The sequence below is a fragment of the Callithrix jacchus genome, chromosome 7 (assembly GCF_049354715.1).
Source record: "Callithrix jacchus isolate 240 chromosome 7, calJac240_pri, whole genome shotgun sequence".
NCBI lineage: Eukaryota > Metazoa > Chordata > Mammalia > Primates > Cebidae > Callithrix > Callithrix jacchus.
In genome coordinates this window covers 27426408-27444825 of record NC_133508.1, presented here as the reverse complement: position 1 = coordinate 27444825, position 18418 = coordinate 27426408, and the positions used below count along the sequence as shown (strand labels likewise).

General features: G+C 42.1%; 1 protein-coding gene and 1 non-coding gene across 25 annotated transcripts in view; both read right to left on the bottom strand.

Moving 5' to 3' along the window:
• ANKRD26 (ankyrin repeat domain 26) overlaps positions 1 to 15789 on the bottom strand; it is a 96845-nt gene extending 81056 nt beyond the window's left edge. For all 24 annotated transcript variants that reach the window (XR_013519596.1, XR_013519593.1, XR_013519594.1 and 21 more), the window contains exons 1-5: positions 15382 to 15789; positions 7364 to 7478; positions 7028 to 7201; positions 6271 to 6377; positions 829 to 899 (exon numbers count right to left, since the gene is read on the bottom strand). Coding sequence is in view for 16 of the 24 variants with exons in the window: in XM_078329622.1 (XP_078185748.1) it covers positions 829 to 899; positions 6271 to 6377; positions 7028 to 7201; positions 7364 to 7478; positions 15382 to 15623 (709 nt within the window). In the remaining 8 variants the exon portion in view is untranslated. The remainder of the gene's footprint in view (positions 1 to 828; positions 900 to 6270; positions 6378 to 7027; positions 7202 to 7363; positions 7479 to 15381) is intronic.
• LOC118143367 (U6 spliceosomal RNA) lies at positions 2260 to 2362 on the bottom strand. Its single transcript, XR_004727594.2, has one exon. It is a non-coding gene; the product is annotated as a U6 spliceosomal RNA (small nuclear RNA).
• Positions 15790 to 18418: the final 2629 nt, after the last annotated feature.

Genomic DNA, 18418 nt, shown 5'->3' with positions numbered 1-18418 from the left:
TAAGACTTGCAGTCAACAGTAACTAATCAGTAGTTAAGTTTTGGGGGAATCGAAAACTAATGCAGATTTTCAACTGCACAGGGGATCACCAGTCCTAGCATGCACACTGCTCAAGGGTCAACTGTAATTAATATTCATTTAATAAGCACAAACCACTTATTATAAAAATTAAATAGAAGATTCATTTTTAAAACAAGTCCAGTTCATCATAATGTGATTATAAAGAACACATAAAACATACTAACTTAAAAATCTTTTTTCTTATTTATACAAACATTTCATATAGAAATTTAGGGATGATAATTAAGTAAATGAATTTTTTCACAAAGTACCATTTGACATCATAAATATCTACAAGTAACTTCTTTTTTTTTTTTTTTTTTGAGACAGAGTTTTGCTCGTATTGCCCAGGCTGAGTGCAATGGCACAATCTTAGCTCACTGCAGTCTCCGCCTCCCAGGTTCAAGCTATTCTCCTACCTTAGCCTCCCAAGCAGCTGGGATTACAGGCATGTGCCACCACACCCAGCTATAGTAGAGACAAGATTTCTCCATGTTGGTCAGGCTGGTCTCAAACTCCCAACTTTAGGTGATCCACCACCTCGACCTCCCAAAAGTGCTGGGATTACAGGCAAGAGTCACTGCACCCGGCTGATGTAACTTCTTAAATATTTCTGAATTCTAGATTACTAAGAGAAATTAAGAAAAAATACACATGTACCTTATACACTGATTTTCTTAACTGCTTTTCTGTGATCAACACTCCCTTACTTTTACTATTTTATCCAGGATACTATTACCAAGAGTAATTCACTATCAGAAGTCTTACCTGAATCACTATTTTGAGAAGAATTTTTAGGTAGCCTTTCTTCTTTGCATTCTGAAATTAGGTGGTGGCTGCTATATATAGAAAAATATAATAAAATTATTTTAATACTGATACAAAAAATACTTACCAAATATCTCAAATTCTCAAAAGTATTTCAGCCAATATCAGAGTAACAGCAGAACTTTATCCCATATACTTCAAATACATAAGCGCTACAAAATTTCTTGTTAAGCTTCAAATTAAATAAGAAAAAGAGTAATGAGAAACAGTGATGAAGTGAGGGCAATGCAGCTGAGCAAATTAACTAGAGTTAGCTTGACATAATGGAAAGTGTCCTGAACCCAGAAGAAGTCCTAGCTCTGTAACCACCAGCTGTTTGTTCTTGGACAAGATGCTTCTCTTAGGCTCAACATCTTCTTCTAAAAAAATAAGGATTTTACTGCCTTATTTCACCACAGTTATAAAGATTTAACAAGATATCATTTTTTAAATGCTAAAGTAATGGAATAATTTGTTCCTGAATTTTATTGCTAAAACTATTTTGGAATCCCAAATAAAACCTATTAAGTGTTTCTCCAAAAGTTCTAATATTCAAATGTTGCCATTTTCAGAAAATGTTACTAAGTCCTAATTTTGATTATTAGTTATTCTATTCTTTGTGGTTTCTAATCTCAGCTAATTTCATAATTTATAACTGAATTCACTTTTAAATATAGCATCTCATTAAATTAGATAACATAATTGTCCCCTATTACTGAACTAATTGATCACAGCAAGGGCAGAAAACTAACAGATGTCAAGACCTGGCTTAGATGATGACTATTCCTTCTCTACCTCCTCAAACTCTGAACCAGCAGATCTTTGTAAGAATGACGCTTAATTTTCATGTTCATCATTCCAACTGATGTGGAAAACAAAACCCTACTTTTATTTAGACACAGGCCGTCATTCCAGCACCCAGGCTGGAGTGCAGTGGCGCTGTCATAGTCCACTGCAGCCTGAAACTCCTGGACTCAGCCCCGAGTAGCTAGGACTACAGCAGCACGCCATCACACCTGGATCATTTGTATTATTTTGTCGTGCTGTTAAGGTCTTGCTATGTTGCTCAGGCTGGTCTCAAACTCCAGGCCTCAAGCAATTCTCCTGCCTTTGCCTCCCAAAGTGCTGGAATTACAGACATGAGCCACTGCACCAGGCCTCTACTTTTAAGTTCCATGAAGGAGATGCGAATTGACATTTTCTCATTTCTGCAATACCTACTAACAACATATTTACACATAACATCCCACATGTTAGCTCCATTCTCATTTCATAAGTCACCTTACACATGAATATTTTTGTCATGAAAATCACAATTTCAATACTGGGTGCCACCCTTTTGCTTTAACTCACACTGTTAACAAATAGTAAAATGGCCTTCCAGGGACTGTGCAAAATATGGAACGCTTCAGGAATGTGTGTGTCATCCTTATATAGGGGCCATGCTGATCTTCTCTGTATTGTTCCAATGTTAATACACGTGCTGCTGAAGCAGGCGCAAAGCCCTACTTTTATACGTGGATACTGATGAGCCATGGAAGAGGCTTAGCTCTGTTCAATCCAACGAACCTACTTTAGGCTCAGAGAATTCTGTTGAATGGCTTCCTTGTGAGGTACAATTGTAAAATATTTTTAAAATTTAAGGTAGAGATGCAAGTAGCTTGGGAGATTTTCATTATGAAAAACAGATCACTTGAGGAGCCAACCACAAGTTAGTACTCACTACTCTAGGGAAGGGCAATAGAGAACCTTTCACTGCCTAAGAAAAGCTGCTACACAATATAAAAGGGCTTTGGAGTACAGACCTGGTAGCAAAGAAGAAAGGAAACTCTGTTCTCTTCCTGAAACATTATTTGAACTTCTCTGACAGAAAAGTCCCAACTAATATTTGCTAAAGAAAAGAAAAACAAAAGCCTTGGCCGGGCACGGTGGCTCACGCCTGTAATCCCAGCACTTTGGGAGGCCGAGGCGGGTGGATCACGAGGCCAAGAGATCGAGACCATCCTGGTCAACAAGGTGAAACCTCGTCTCTACTAGAAATACAAAAATTAGCTGGGCATGGTGGTGAGTGCCTGTAATCCCAGCTACTCAGGAGGCTGAGGCAGGAGAATTGCTTGAGCCCAGGAGGCGGAGGTTGTAGTGAGCCGAGATCATGCCATTGCACTCCAGTCTGGGTAACAAGAGCAAAACTCCGTCTCAAAAAAAAATGCCTCGATGGCTAACTTACCATGAAAGTCAAGGCTTAGATATGGTCTCCACATTAAGAGTTTGAGTGTGGAGGGAAGGGTCAATCTGTGTGTGGCTAAAGCTAGGATGCCAGCTGCCAGAGCAGGGTGCTAGTGCTTTGAAAACAATGGCTCAGCCTATAAACACATGTAAGTGAACTTAAAAAAAAAAAAAAAGTCCTAACTTTGAAGTCTACATTTGAATCACCATGAAGACTGAGAGATCTCAATCAGTAAGAGCATCCTGTTAGCAAAGGTCAATCATTTCCAGACTGCAGGACCAGTTTCAATGGCAACAATGCAGCCACAGAATCGCTGGTAACAAAAAAATGATGAGAATGTCCTTTTTTCCCCTCCTTCTGACTTATAAAAGAGGACTGCCTTCCTTGGACTTAAAGGAACCCCTTAGGTTCTTGAAAAATTTAAGGTGGATGGCATAGCAGATGGCCCCCAGGGGACAGTTCAAGATTTTCTGCGAAACTGGACATTTCAAGACTCAAATAACCAGTTAGAAAAATTAAACATGTGATACTATTTTTATCCCATGCATAGGGGTTATAATTGGAATCAAATTAATGATATTGGGGTCCCTATGGAGTAAGTTCGTAAAATCCTGAGATAAAAAATCCTACACCCAGTTGGACACAGTGTCTCATGCCTATAATTTCAGCACTTTGGAAAGCCGAGGCAGGCAAATTGCTTGAGACTAGGCGTTCAAGTCCAACCTAAGCAACATGGCAAAACCCCATCTCTACAAAAAATACATAAAATTAGCCAGGCCTGGTGGCATGTGCCCGTAGTCTCAGCTACTTGGGAGGCTGAGGTGGAAGAATCTCCTTAGCCCAGGGGTTGAGGCTGTGGTAAGCTCTCATCATGCCATGCACTCCAGGCTGGGTGACAGAGTGAGACCTTGTCTCAGAAACAAAACAAAACAAAACAGAAAGAATCCTATACCCATTGCTGCTTCTAACTAGTCTAGCCTTTTGCTTGATTTCTGGCTGATGAAGCAGACTAATTCACTGCCATTCCAAAATTACCTGAACCAAACTATGACATCTCAACTGATGTATAAGATGCAATCATTATAATTATTTTAAACCTCTATTTAGTGTTAACTAGCCTTTTATTGTAAACATTTACATACTAAACCACTGAGAACAGCATAGTTTTCTGTAGTCCATCCCTAGACATATTAAGAAAAAACATCAAAACTCTGCCGAATAAAAAGTCTGACTATACTTGATGATTCATAAAATAGAGCAGGCATGAGGGGTGCTCTAAAATAAGAGAGATATGGCCAGGCACAGTGGCTCATGCCTGTAATCCTAGCACTTTAGGAGGCTGAGGCAGGCGGATCACTTGAGGTCAGGAGTTCAAGACCAGCCTGGCCAACATGGTGAAACCCCATCTCTACTAAAAATACAAAAATTAGCAGGAAATCGCTTGAATGCAAGAGGTAGAGGTTGCAGTGAGTCAGTCGTGCCACTGCACTCCAGCCTGGGCAACCAAGCAAGACTCCGTCTCAAAAAATAAATAAATAAAAATAAAATAAAACAGATAATTTTACGCTTAGAAACTTTGATAAAGTTATATATACAGATAATTTGATATACTTTATCAATTTAGTATCTTGCCTGTCTGTGTAGAATTAACTACTTACATCTATAATAGACATAGGCATCTTGGGTGTTCAAGTGTTCGTCTTTGTAAATTATCACCAAGGCTAAAAGGAAAGGACAAAAAAGAGGCCTCTTGTCTCACTGGGGTATTATATAGTAGAAGTCTTTTGATGGGCAAAAACTATGCTAAGTTCACTTATCTAAAGTAGACAAAGACTTAAATAAAGAATTCTCCATTTCTTCTCTAGTCTGATATAACATATTACAATTCAAAGTCAGGTAGGGGTCAGATAAGAGCTATCTGCAGGCTTAAAACAATATCAATAATAATGGTGGCCAGGTGAAGCAGCTCATGCCTATAATCCCAGCACTTTGGGAGGCCAAGGTAGGTGGATCACTAAAACCCAGGAGTTCAGGCCAGCCTGGGTAACATGGCAAAATCCCGTCTCTACAAAAAATACAAAAATTAGCTGGATGTGGTGGCATGTGCTTATAGTCCCAGCTACTTGAGAGGCTGAGAAAGGAGGACTTCTTGAGCCCCAGAGGCAGAGGCTGCAGTGAACCAAGATCGCGCCACTGCACTCCAGCCTGGGCGACAGAGACCCTGTCTCAATAATAATGCCCATAAGCGTGGGCTAGGCAGTGAATTAAATGCTATATAATCTTACTAAATACAACCACCTTGAAGGCTACATTTAGTATCCTCCTTTTCATATCAGAGAACACATATGGAGATAAGTAAGGTCCCCAAATTTATACACTTAGCAAGTGGGAAAGCAAGGAATTAAATCCAGTCTTGTGTGATTTTTTAAAGCCTCTTTTCTTTTTATCACCTATCTATGACTTGTCTTCAGTAAAGGAAAAGCTTATCCAATTAAAGCTGTTTTTCTTCCCTTTGTCCACACCAACTAAAAATAAAAACATCAAAATATACTAGAAATAGAAAAGGAAAAAAATAATGGAACTATAGTATCTGATAATAGCAATTAATAATCACTTAGGGATAACTTAACATTGGTATTCTTCAAAGAGAGCACCTTAAAGCAAAGAGGCACCCAAAAGACAAAATGATTTCTAACTCCTATTCATGTTTAATACAGCATTTCTAAAGGAAAAGTACAAAAGCAGAGGTTAGAACAACACCATAAAAGGGTTAAGAAGTTAAAAAGTAAACTAAAAGTTAAAGTCCACATTTTATAAAACTAATAAAACTGATAAGAAACCTCTTTAGCTAACAGATCACATGACCAAAAACATGAGTTTACAAATAACAAACATCAGTCAATATTATAAGATGAATCCTACTATACAATCTTCTTTTATATTGCCCAATCCAAGCAAACTGCTTTTCTACCTGATTTGTGTTGCTATTTGTCACTATATTCCCATAATTGTGTTAACCTTACTAATTTAATATTTCTAACTTGAGAAACAGCAACAGAATCACTGTTGCCCCTCTAGAACAACAGGCAGGTTTAAAAAACTCTAACACGCAACATGCAGGTTTAAAAAAACCTCTAACATGCAACATGCAAGGTTTAAAAAAACAATGACTGTACCTTTTCAATTTATCCACTCCATTTGCATTTGCTTTTTTCTTTATTAAAAATTCCACCATGTGCTGCTTTTTTCCACTTACTGCAAGTAAAAGTGGCGTGAGGTCATCCTGTAAGACAGAAAAACAATTTAAAATGCACAAAATTACATGTTTCTCAGCTGAACTGAAAACCTTATGTCAGATCCTATGAACTGAAACATATAGAATAGAAAACAAATAAGGCCAGGCACATTGGCTCATGCCTGTAATCCCAGCATTTTAGGAGGCTGAGGCAGGTGGATCATGAGGTCAGGAGATCGAGACCATCCTGGCTAACATAGTGAAACCCTGTCTCTACTAAAAATACAAAAAATTAGCCAGGTGTGGTGGCACATGCCTGTAGTCCCAGCTACTTGGGAGGCTGAGGCAGGAGAATCACTTGAACCTGGGAGGCAGAGGTTGCGGTGAGCCAAGATTGTACCACTGCACTCCAGCCTGGGCAACAGAGAGAGACTCTGCCTAAGGAAAAAAAAATTGCCTTTAACAAATTGTGTTTTCACAAATATTTACAATAAATGCATAAAAGAAAGATGTACTGCCCAATGTTTCTTTAAAAGTATCAACATTTAAAGTAAAATCTTAGACAATTAAGTTATTTTAAAACACTTTTCTTCAGGGAATGCTTGAGATTCCAAATATGGAAAACTAATGCTTACATATGTCACTATTGAAACAAATGCATTTCAAATACTGTACAAACAAAGCTGGTTGATTTATACCTTGTTTCTTGCTTCGATATTTGCATCGTGCAAAAGCAGCTTTGTTGCTACTGACATGTCCTCGTTATAGACTGCATAGTGGAGAGCAGTGTTGCCATGAACATCGACAAGATTTGGATCAGCCCCATGTTCTAGCAGAATAGTTGCACATTCCTCTTCCTGGCATTGGACAGCCTGCCAGTATTAGACCACGAAATAGATCGTAAATTCTAGGAATGTAAAATAAACATTCTACAGGTTTCACCAGTTAGTTAGATTTTAATGAGATAAATTCATTTTCATGCTATATATTTAAATCAAATTCATCTCATGCTGAAAGAGCTGGCTACTATATACCTTCATCAGAGCTGTCCTGTTTTCATTGTCACAGACATTGAGCTGGCATTTTCTGTCCACCAGGAGAGTTACTACTTCTGGATGACCACTTGCACAGGCCAAATGCAGAGCTGTCCTATGAGAGTGACAGGACTTTTTATAAACTGTAGTGCACTGTCTCAAAACATACAATGATTCACAAAATTATAAACATTAAATAGCATGTTGACACAGTTTGGCTGTGTCCCTACCCAAATCTCATCTTGAATTACAGTTCCCATGATCCCTACGTGTGGTGAGAGAGACTCCATGGGAGGTAAGTGAATCATGGTGGTGTTTCCCCCACGCTGCTGCTCTTGTGATAGTGAGTTCTCAGGAGATCTGATGGTTTTATAAAGGGGCCCCTTTTGGTTGGCACTTCTCCTTGCTGCCACCATGCTAAGGACATGTTTGCCTCTCCTTCTGCCATGATTGTAAGTTTCCTCAGGCCTCCCCAGCCATGCTGAACTGTGAGTTAATTAAACCTCTTTCTTGTATAAATTACCCATATACTAACAGGTGTGTCTTTATTAGCAGCATGAGAACTGACTAATACACGTTATTCCTCTGCCTTCAAAACAAGTATTTTTCTTCTAAAAGAAGTACTATATTTATTAGCTCTAACTACTCACCACATTAATGAAAGGGCAACCTATTAGAATAGGAAAGGCTTGGCCTTTGTATTCACTTCAACTTGGGAGTTGAATTCTACTTTAAGCTCTGTCATTTATGGCTTAGTAAGTGCCTCAGTTTCCTCATCAATAAAATGAGGATCAAAACAGTAGCTATCTCATTAGACACCACTGAGATGCTTAAATGAGAATCTATGCAAAATGTTTAGAACAGTTCCTAAGGCCGGGCACGGTGGCTCATGCCTATAATCCCAGCACCTTGGGAGGCCGAGGCGGGTGGATCACAAGGTCAAGAGATCGAGACCATCCTGGTCAACAAGGTGAAACTCCATCTCTACTAAAAATACAAAAACTAGCTGGGCATGGTGGTGTGCGCCTGTAGTCCCAGTTACTCGGGAGGCTGAGGCAAGAGAATTGCTTGAACCCAGGAGGCGGAGGCTGCAGTGAGCCGAGATCGTGCCATTGCACTCCAGTCTGGGTAACAACAGCAAAACTCTGTCTCAAAAAAAAAACAGCTCCTAGCACAAACAACAGCTCAATAATTGTTAGATATAATTACTATTACTACTATTTAACAAAGATGTTTTAATTAAATAAAATGATAAAATTATACCTAGTTGGCAGTATGTTTTAAAGATCAGAGATAAGGCCAGGCATGGTGGCTCATGCCTGAATCCCAGCACTTTGGGAAGCTAAGGTGGAATGAATGCTTGAGTCCAAGAGTTTGAGACCAGCCTGAGCAACACATTAAGACTCCATCTCTACAAAAAATTTAAAAATTAGCCAGGCATGGTGGTGCACTTCTGTGGTCCCAGCTACTTGGGAGGCTAAGGCCAAAGAATTGCTTGAGCCCAGGAGGATGAGGCTACAGTGAGCTGTGATCGTGCCACTGTATTCTAGTCTGGGCAACAGAGAGAGATCATATAAAAAAAAAAAAAAAATTAGATATAACACTGTATTTCAGTGATTCTAAGATGCTCATTTTTCTCACATTTTAACGTCCCTGACGTTGGAATGCCACCTGTAATTCATGATTTATTACAACTATAATTGGGAGCATTTCAAAATTCAAAAATAAATTTTTAAACAAAGTAATTCTTAATGTGTTTTCAAAAACTTTAAGCCAAGGGAAACTCAGGATTCAAATGAAGAGGTTGGCTCATTTTATTCAATATTTAGATTTATAGAATATATGCAGATATTTCCAATGACTAATATCAGTATTTAAGACATAAATTTTCCAAAAAGGCAGTTAAAGGTTATCTCTTATAATTTTCTACCTTCAGAAACACTTTTGTTTAAAATGAGGGGCTTGGCGTGGTGGCTCACATCTGTAATCTCAGCACTTTGGGAGGCCCAGGCTGGCAGATCACTTGAGGTCAGGAATTAAAGACCAGCCTAGCCAATATGGTGAAACCCCATCTCTACTAAAAATACGAAAATTAGCCAGGCATGGTGGCTCAGGCCTGTAATCCCAGCTACTCAGGGGCTGAGGCAGGAGAATCTCTGAACCTGGGAGGCAGAGGTGCAGTGAGCCAAGATCACACCACCACACTCCAGCCTGGGTGGCAGAGCGAGACTCCATCTCAAAAAAAATAAGTAAGAGGAGGGAGGAAAAGCTTCAATTGAGATAGTTCTAACAGTCTAATTTTAAATCTCTCAACTTGCTCAGGCTGGGCAAGTATGTAAACATGAAGTTTTTGAGGATGGAAAGGTCTTGAGAGATAGTAGACTATGTTGCTGGGCACAGTGGTTCATGCCTGTAATCTCGGCACTTTGGGAGGCCGAGGCGGTCGGATCACTTGAGGTCTGGAGTTTGAGACCAGCCTGGCCAACATGGTAGTACTCTATCTCTACTAAAAATACAAAAATTAGCTGGGCATGGTGGCACATGCCTATAATCCCAGCTACTGGGGAGCTGAGGCAGGAGAACTGCTTGAATACAGGGGGTGGAGGTTGCAGTGGGCCAAGATCACACCATTGCACTCCAGCCTGGGCAAAGAACGGAGACTCCATTACAAAAAAAAAAAAAAAGCGACAGACTATGTCTGCTACAGAACAGATTATGTTTGATGAATAAATGGATTGAAAGAATGGAAAAATCATTAGGGAGTTCAATATTGTTAAATAAAACTCTTATAAAGTAGAGCAATTCTTTTATTCCTTTGCAATAATATTTATCTTTTTTTTTTATTTGAGATAGAGTCTCGCTCTGTTGCCCAGGGTAGATTGCAGTGGTTCAATCTCAGCTCACTGTAGCCTCCCCCTCCCAGGTTCACACTATTCTACTGCCTCAGTCTCCCAAGTAGCTGGGACTACAAGCGTGCACCACCATGCCTGGTTAATTTTTGTATTTTTAGTACAGACAGGGTTTCAAGAATTTGGCCAGGCTGGTCTCGAACTCCTAGACTCAAGTGATCTGCCTTCGTCAGCCCCCACAAAGTGCTGAGATTACAGGCATGAGCCACCACATCCAGCCTAATTATCATTTATATTTGGTATTTTTATTGTCATAAGGATACAACTAAAATAATGGTACTTGTTTGAATATAATAAATCTATAATAAAAACATAAACTGTATACATAAAAATCTATAAATACAAATAAAAATATTACCTTTACTTTTTCTTTGTTTTTTATCTTCTTACTTTTTGGCGTGTAAACAAAAATCTGCTTTACCTTTAATTTTTATTTCTATTTTTTAATAGAGACAGGGTCTTGCTATGTTGCCCAGTGTAGTTTTAAACTCCTGGGTTCCAGCAATTCTCCTGCCTCAGCCTCCCAAATTGCTGGGATTACAGTCGTGAGCCACCATGCACAGCCAAGATTCCCTTTACTTCTGAAAAGGATAAAAGTTGTTTATTTGGATAGCAATCCACGAAAGAGAGGGAGAGAGGGAGGGAGGGAGGGAAGGAAGGGAGGAAGGGAAGAAGGGAGGGAGGTAGGGAGGGAAGAAGGGAGGGAGGGAGGGAGAGAGAGAGAGAGATTATTTTTATCTGTGTGAGATTCATATTCCTGCTCTTCCCAAGGATTATTTCATTAATAAATTTTCACTAGAACTTTTATATATACTCATTGCAGAAATCATAGAAAAGAAAAAGGGAAAAGTTTGACTTACTATACAAATGCCCAGAAACAACAAATTTTACCATGTTTCATACATATTTTCAGCTAACACAAGACCAGTCTGTTTGCATGTGTAATCAAACTGATTTTTTCTCACTTGAGATACCAAAGTATATCCTCATATGCCAACATACTTCTATATCTATTGCCACTTTTTTTTTTTTGAGACAGAGTTTTACTCTGTCTCTGAATTGCCAAGTCCTGGCTCACTGCAACCTCTGCCTCTCAGGTTCAAGTGATTCTCCTGCCTTAGCCTTCCGAGTAGCTGGGATTACAGGTTCCTGCTACTATGCCTGACTAATTTTTATATTTTTAGTAGAGATGGAGTTTCACCATGTTGGTGAACTCAAGCTGATCTCGAACTTCTGACCTCAGGATATCTGCCCACCTTGGCCTCCCAAAGTGCTGGGATTACAGGCGTGAGACACCAGGCAAGGCCACTATTGCCACTTTCAATGGTCATATATTATGCACTGACATTTATTTATAAAATCCATTCTATGGGTTCTTCTTAATACATTGCTTAAGCAATGTTGAAAAAAAAAATTACATGTATAGAGAGAGATCCAAGATGGCTGCCTAGCAGCAGCTCAGGGTTGCAGCTCCCAGTGAAGGGAGTGAGTGGACGCCATACTTTCAGACGAATTTTTGTTGCTTACAGACCAGGAGATTCCCAGCGCAACTCTTTTGGCCGGCTCGGCTGTTTCGCGGTGTCCCAGCGTGGCGGTTCTCAGTGCGGAGTATGCGGGACTGGATGCCCTTTTAGTTGGCGTTTGGAGCGCCAAGAAGGCAGTCACCCATTCAGCTGATTGGGAGGGGGACTGAAGCTGGGAGCCAAACGGGGAGATTCCCGGGCAGAAAAGCGCCAAGAATCTCAGCGCTGCTGTTTCAGCCTGCTCCGTCCCCGCACGGGAAATTGCATAGATCCCAGCGCCTTTTCGGCAGGCGACTGGGACACCTGGGAGAGAATCGACCGTTCAATTAGGAAAAGAAAAAAAGTGGGTTCCGAGGTGGGGAGCCAGGTGATCGGGCTCGGCTGGTCCCACCCCTACAAAAAAACAGCTACTGGAAACGCTGATGGTTGAGTTTCACAGCAAGCACAGCTGAACCCGGGAAGGTCCAGCTCTGTTGGGGAGGGGCATCCGCGGAAGGAAAACAAAGAAATAAATAACATCACCACCAACAAACTGGACGTCCACTCAGAGACCCAATCTGAAAGTCAGCAATTACAAAGACGACAGGTGATAAATCCACAAAGATGGGAAGAAACCAGCACGAAAAGGCTGCAAAGATCCAAAATCAGAATGCCTCTCCTCCTTTAGGGGATCGTAGCTCCTCATCAGCAAGGGAATAAGGCCTGATGCAGAATGACTGTGATGAATTGTCAGAAGCAGGCTTCAGAAGGTGGATAATAAGAAACTTCTGTGAGCTAAAAGAACATGTTCTAACCCAATGCAAAGAAACTAAGAACGTTGAAAAAAGGTTTGACGAAATGCTAAGGACAATTTAGAGAGGAATATAAGTGAATTAATGGAGCTGAAAAACACAACACAGGAACTTTGCGAAGTATGCACAAGTTTTAACAGTCGAATTGATCAAGCAGAAGAAAGGATATCAGAGGTCGAAGACCAACTCAATGAACTAAAACGAGAAGACAAGATTAGAGAAAAAAGGATAAAAAGGAATGAGCAAACTCTCCAAGAAATATGGAACTATGTGAAAAGACCTAATCTACATTTGATAGGTGTACCTGAATGTGACGAGAGAATGAATCCAAGCTGGAAAATACTCTTCAGGATATTATTCAGGAAAACTTTCCCAATCTAGCAAGGCAGGAAAATATTCAACTCCAGGTAATACAGAGAACACCACAAAGATATTCCTCAAGAAGAGCAACCCCAAGGCACATCGTCAGATTCATCAGGTTGAAATGAAGGAGAAAATGCTAAGGGCAGCCAGAGAGAAAGGTCAGGTTACCCACAAAGGGAAGCCTATCAGACTTACAGCAGATCTCTCAGCAGAAACCCTACAAGCCAGAAGAGAGTGGGAGCCAATATTCAACATCCTTAAAGAAAAGAACTTTCAACCCAGAATTTCACATCCAGCCAAATTGAGCTTCACAAGTGAAGGAAAAATAAAATCTTTTGTGAACAAGCAAGTACTTAGAGATTTCATCACCACCAGGCCTGCTTTACAAGAGCTTCTGAGAGAAGCACTACACATAGAAAGCAACAACCAGTATCAGCCTTTCCAAAAATATACCAAAAAGTAAAGAGCATCAACATAATGAAGAATTTACATCAACTAATGGGCAAAACAGCCAGCTAGCATCAAATGGCAGTATTAAACTCATGTATATTATTATTAATCCTAAATTTAAATCGACTAAATCCCAATCAAAAGACACAGACAGGCAAATTGGATAAAAAGCCAAAACCCGGCCAGGCGTGGTGGCTCACGCCTGTAATCCCAGCACTTTGGGAGGTCGAGGCGGGTGGATCACGAGGTCAAGAGATTGAGACCATCCTGGTCAACAAGGTGAAACCCCGTCTCTACTAAAAATACAAAAATTAGCTGGGCATGGTGGCGCATGCCTGTAATCCCAGCTACTCGGGAGGGTGAGGCAGGAGAATTGCTTGAACCCAGAAGGCGAGGTTGCGGTGAGCCAAGATCGTGCGATCGTGCCATTGTGCTCCAGTCTGGGTAACAACAGCGAAACTCCGTCTCAAAAAAAAAAAAAAAAAAAAAAGCCAAAACCCATCGGTATTCTGCATCCAGACCCATCTCACATACAAGGATACACAAAGACTCAAAGGGATGGAGGAAGATTTACCAACCAAATGGAGAGCAAAAATAAATAAATAAATAACAGGAGTTGCAATTCTCGCCTCTGATAAGATGGACTTTAAAGCAACAAAGATCAAAAGAGGCAAAGAAGAACATTATATAATGGTAAAAGGATCAATGCAACAAAAAGAGCTCACAATCCTAAATATATATGCACCTAATACAGAAGCACCCAGATACATAAGACAAGTTCTTAATGACTTATAAAGAGACTTAGACTCCCACACAATAGTGGGAAAGTTTAACATCACATTTTCAATATTAGACAGATCAATGAGACAGAAAATTAACAAGGATATCTAGGACTTGAACTCAGACCCGGAACAAGTAAACTTAATAAACATTTATAGAACTCTCCACCCCAAATACACAAAACATACATTCTTATCAGTACCACATCACACCTACTCTAAAAGTGACTACATAATTGGAAATAAATCACTCCTCAGTAATAGCATAGCATTTCACAGGTTTAAACGAAATATTGGTTGGCTGCTTGTTTGTTATTTTCCTCCCTTATTCCTTCCTGTCTCCATTGTTAAGTACAATTATTGGCATGAAAGAGGTTTTCAATACCCATTTTTAGACTGCATTCTAGCCTGGGCAATAAAGCAACACTCTCGTTCTCCCTCTTCCTCTTCCCCTTTCTTTCTCTTTCATTCTTTTTTTTTAAATTTTTTTTCCTTCTTTTTTTTTTCCAAAAAAAAAAAAATTACAACTACTCCCTAAAGGCATTTTCTTTTTCTTTTTGAAAAATAAGGCCTTGCTATGTTGTCACTAACATAGCTCACTGCAGCCTAGAACTCCTGGGCTCAAGTGATGCTCCCGCCTTAGCCTTCTAAGTAGCTGGGACTATTAGAGATGTGGGAGTCTCGCGATAACGCCCAGGCCGTCCTCGAACTCCTGGCCTCAAGCGATCCTCCCACCTTAGCCTCCCAAAGTGCTGTGATTACAGGTGCGAGCCACCGCGCCTGAAGGATAATAGATTTTATAGAAATAATTTTGAACCCAGAAGTTGTAGATTACGGGAACTACTTAACTCATTATGCACCTTTCCATAAAGTATATGACACTGTCTTAAATGTGTACTTTAAAAATAAAACGCTGTACGTGCTTTTGTTCATTAATTCACTTTCAAATTGTCAATGAAGTCCTCCCTAAGAGAAATTGGGGGGGGATCGGAAACCAGCTAGAGTTCTGTTTTTGTTTTGCGGCTCAGAAAGGCGGCCTGAGCGCTGGAACCCTGCAAGGTGTCCTCGTCCCAGGGGCTGCGGAGGCCGCGTGAATCTGACCCAGGCCCCGGGTGCCGGGGTGGGGAGGGTCCCACAGACTGCGTTCCTCTTCCTGCCCGCCAGCTCCCGCGGAACCCACGCCGGGCTTGTGGTTCCTATTACCTGTTCATCTTGTCTCTATCATTCAAGCCATTCTTCCTGAGCAGAAGAATCTGCTGCACTTTCGCCACATTACCCGCGCTGGCAGCTTTGTGTATCTTGCCGAGATCTCGGTCTCGGACGTGGTACCCGGGCTGCGAGTAGGGGCCGTCCCCGGGCTCGCCCCCGCCGCCCGAGTTGCTCCTCCGCCGCAGCGCGAAGGAACCCAAGGGCGACTCGCCCTTCTTACTAAAAATCCTCTTCATGGTCCAGGCGTCCGGGCTTCAGAGACACCTCATCTCTCTCTCGGCTCTTAACGCCCTCCGGAGCCCAACACAGCAAGTCAGTCCCTGTTAGCCGCAGATTCCACACGGAAACTCCGCGGTTTCCAATCTCTCCCTCCGGGTTACCAAGCTAGCGGTGCCGCCAGACACAAGTGCGCCTGCGCGCTTCGGACAGCCGGGTCCCTGCGCTTGCGCAGGAAGGCCCGGTGGGCCAGGTTGCTCCGTGCGCATGTGCAAGGCCAATCCTCGCAAATCTCGGTGACGGGGACTAGCTCTGCGTTCCAGTCAAACAAATGTCGGTGGGAGTTTGGCTGAGCGTTCAGGACGTTTGCAAAAAGAAGCCTCGCCCCTGTGGGGAAGCAGCTTTTACGCATGAATGGGACTGGAGTAGCGTGGAGTTTTAAGATGCTGAAGGTACCTCGTCTCTGAAAAAACTCCCCTAAGAAACTCAGTCTCCGTATCTCTCAGTTTATTCCCTTTCCACGTCCCTTTGGGTCCCAGCCGGTCTCCATCAGAACTTAACAGATGCAACAACAGAAGGCACAGGATTTCGGAGATCGTGGCAGTATGTGTCAAGTGCAAACTTGCGAGGAGAAACCAGTGCACATTCTCCAGAAGAAATGAAAGAGCATTTCTGCGTGCCTCCTCCTCCCACCCCCTCTGCCTTTGGCCCAACCTTACGTTTTATTTTTTGCTTTTAGTTTTCCAAGATTACATCTCTCTTTTTTTTTTTTTTTTTTTTCAGACAGTCTTGCTCTGTCGCCCAGACTGTAATGCAGTGGTGCAATCACGGCTCAGTGCAGCCTCCACCTCCTGGACTCAACGATCCTCCAACCTCAGTCTCCCGAGTAGGCAACTACAGACACGCGCCACCACGCCCAGCTATTTTTGTGTTTTCTGTAGAGACAGGGTATCGCCATGTTGCCCAGGCTGGTCTCCACCTCCAAGGCTCAAAAGATTCTCCCATCTCAGCCTCCCAAAATGTTGGGATTACAGTTCTGAGTCGCCGTGCCCAGCCTAGATTGAATAATTTGACAACAAATTGGAATTAGCAACGCAGATGCCATGTGTCTGGAATCTCAGCAGAAATTGCTGCTGGAATGCACCTCCATAGCTCTGGACAGCTCTAGGGCCCCTTCGGAGGAGGTGGCTGGCCCTAAGGCAGGTGTCTTTATTGGCAAGAGAGAAATGAGCAAAAACAAAACAACACTTCTCAGGCCTCTCCATCTTAGCTAGATCAAATGGTTTTGATGTGGGAGAGTGTTTCCCGTTATGATCACCAAAAATTTTCCTCCTACACTAGCCCAGCTAGAAAGTTATGTTGTCTCCTCAACATTCCCCAACGTGATCTATGAAACTAGTCAAGTCCCACTACTTTGGGAGGCCGAGGCAGATAGATCACCTGAGGTCAGGAGTTCGAGACCAGCCTGGCCAATATGGTGAAACCCATCTCTACTAAAAATACAAAAATTAGCTGGGTGTGGTGGCACATACCTGTAGTCCCAGCTACTTGGGAGGCTGAGGCAGGGGAATGAATCACTTGAACCTGGGAGGCAGAGGTTGCAATGAGCCGAGGTCACGCCACTGCACTCCAGCTGGTGCCTGGTGACGGAGTGAGACTCTGTCTCAAAAAAAAAAAAAAATTTAGCCAGGCTCAGTGGCACACATCTGTAGTTCCAGCCTCTTGGAAGGCTAAGGCAGGAGGATCACTTGAACATGGGAGTTTGAGACCAGCCTGGGCAATATAGCAAGACCCCATCTCAAAGAGAAAGAATTATTAACTGTAACAGTAGTATAGGCCGGGCTCGGTGGCTCAAGCCTGTAATCCCAGCACTTTGGGAGGCCGAGGCGGGTGGATCACAAGGTCAAGAGATCGAGACCATCCTGGTCAACATGGTGAAACCCCGTCTCTACTAAAAATACAAAAAATTAGCTGAGCATAGTGGCACATGCCTGTAATCCCAGCTACTCAGGAGGCTGAGGCAGGAGAATTGCCTGAACCTAGGAGGTGGAGGTTACAGTGAGCCGAGATTGCGCCACTGCACTCCAGCCTGGGTAACAAGAGCGAAACTCCGTCTCAAAAAAAAAACAGTAGTATAAAAGTGAAAAGAGAAATCTAAAGACTCTCTTAGGGCGAGATTATAGCCAAAGTAGGAACAACTTAAAATGGGTGGCTCCACAGACTGAGGATTCAGGTGTTTTTGGAGAAGGTGTGGTTGCCATGGCCAGAGCTGGTCCACAGTCACCCAGCAAGCAGGAAGCACCTTTCTGGAGTACCAGGGGCCCAATCTGATAGATGGGTGCATAGATGGTGTGAGGAGGTGGGAAGCCAACTTCCTCACAGAGCAGTGCAAGGGCTGGGGGGAGGAAGTTGTCACAAGCCTGCTCACAAAGACCATGGTGTCCATGTTTAAAAGGTTACTGACTGGGGCCAGAGCTCAGGGTAGTCAAGGAAGTGCATGCTCTAGGAATGCAGAGCCTGGACAGAGCACTACACAGTTCCTTCATGTAGAAGGAACACGAAGAAACAACCCAGCAGCACACCAGAACCTGGGCCAGGGCCACCCCTCCATGTCTGGGCAGGCAGAAACAACCTACTGGGATGCAGTTGAAATGAGGTTGGTAATCAGATACAAGGAAAAATCAGGCTTGCAAATGGAGTCCAACTTCTCTGCCACCTAGCAGGCTGCAATCCCACCTCATTCATCAATGTTTGAACCCCCCTCCCAAATTAACCCTTTCTTGAGTACTCTCCTTCACCTCTAGACTTCTCTTTC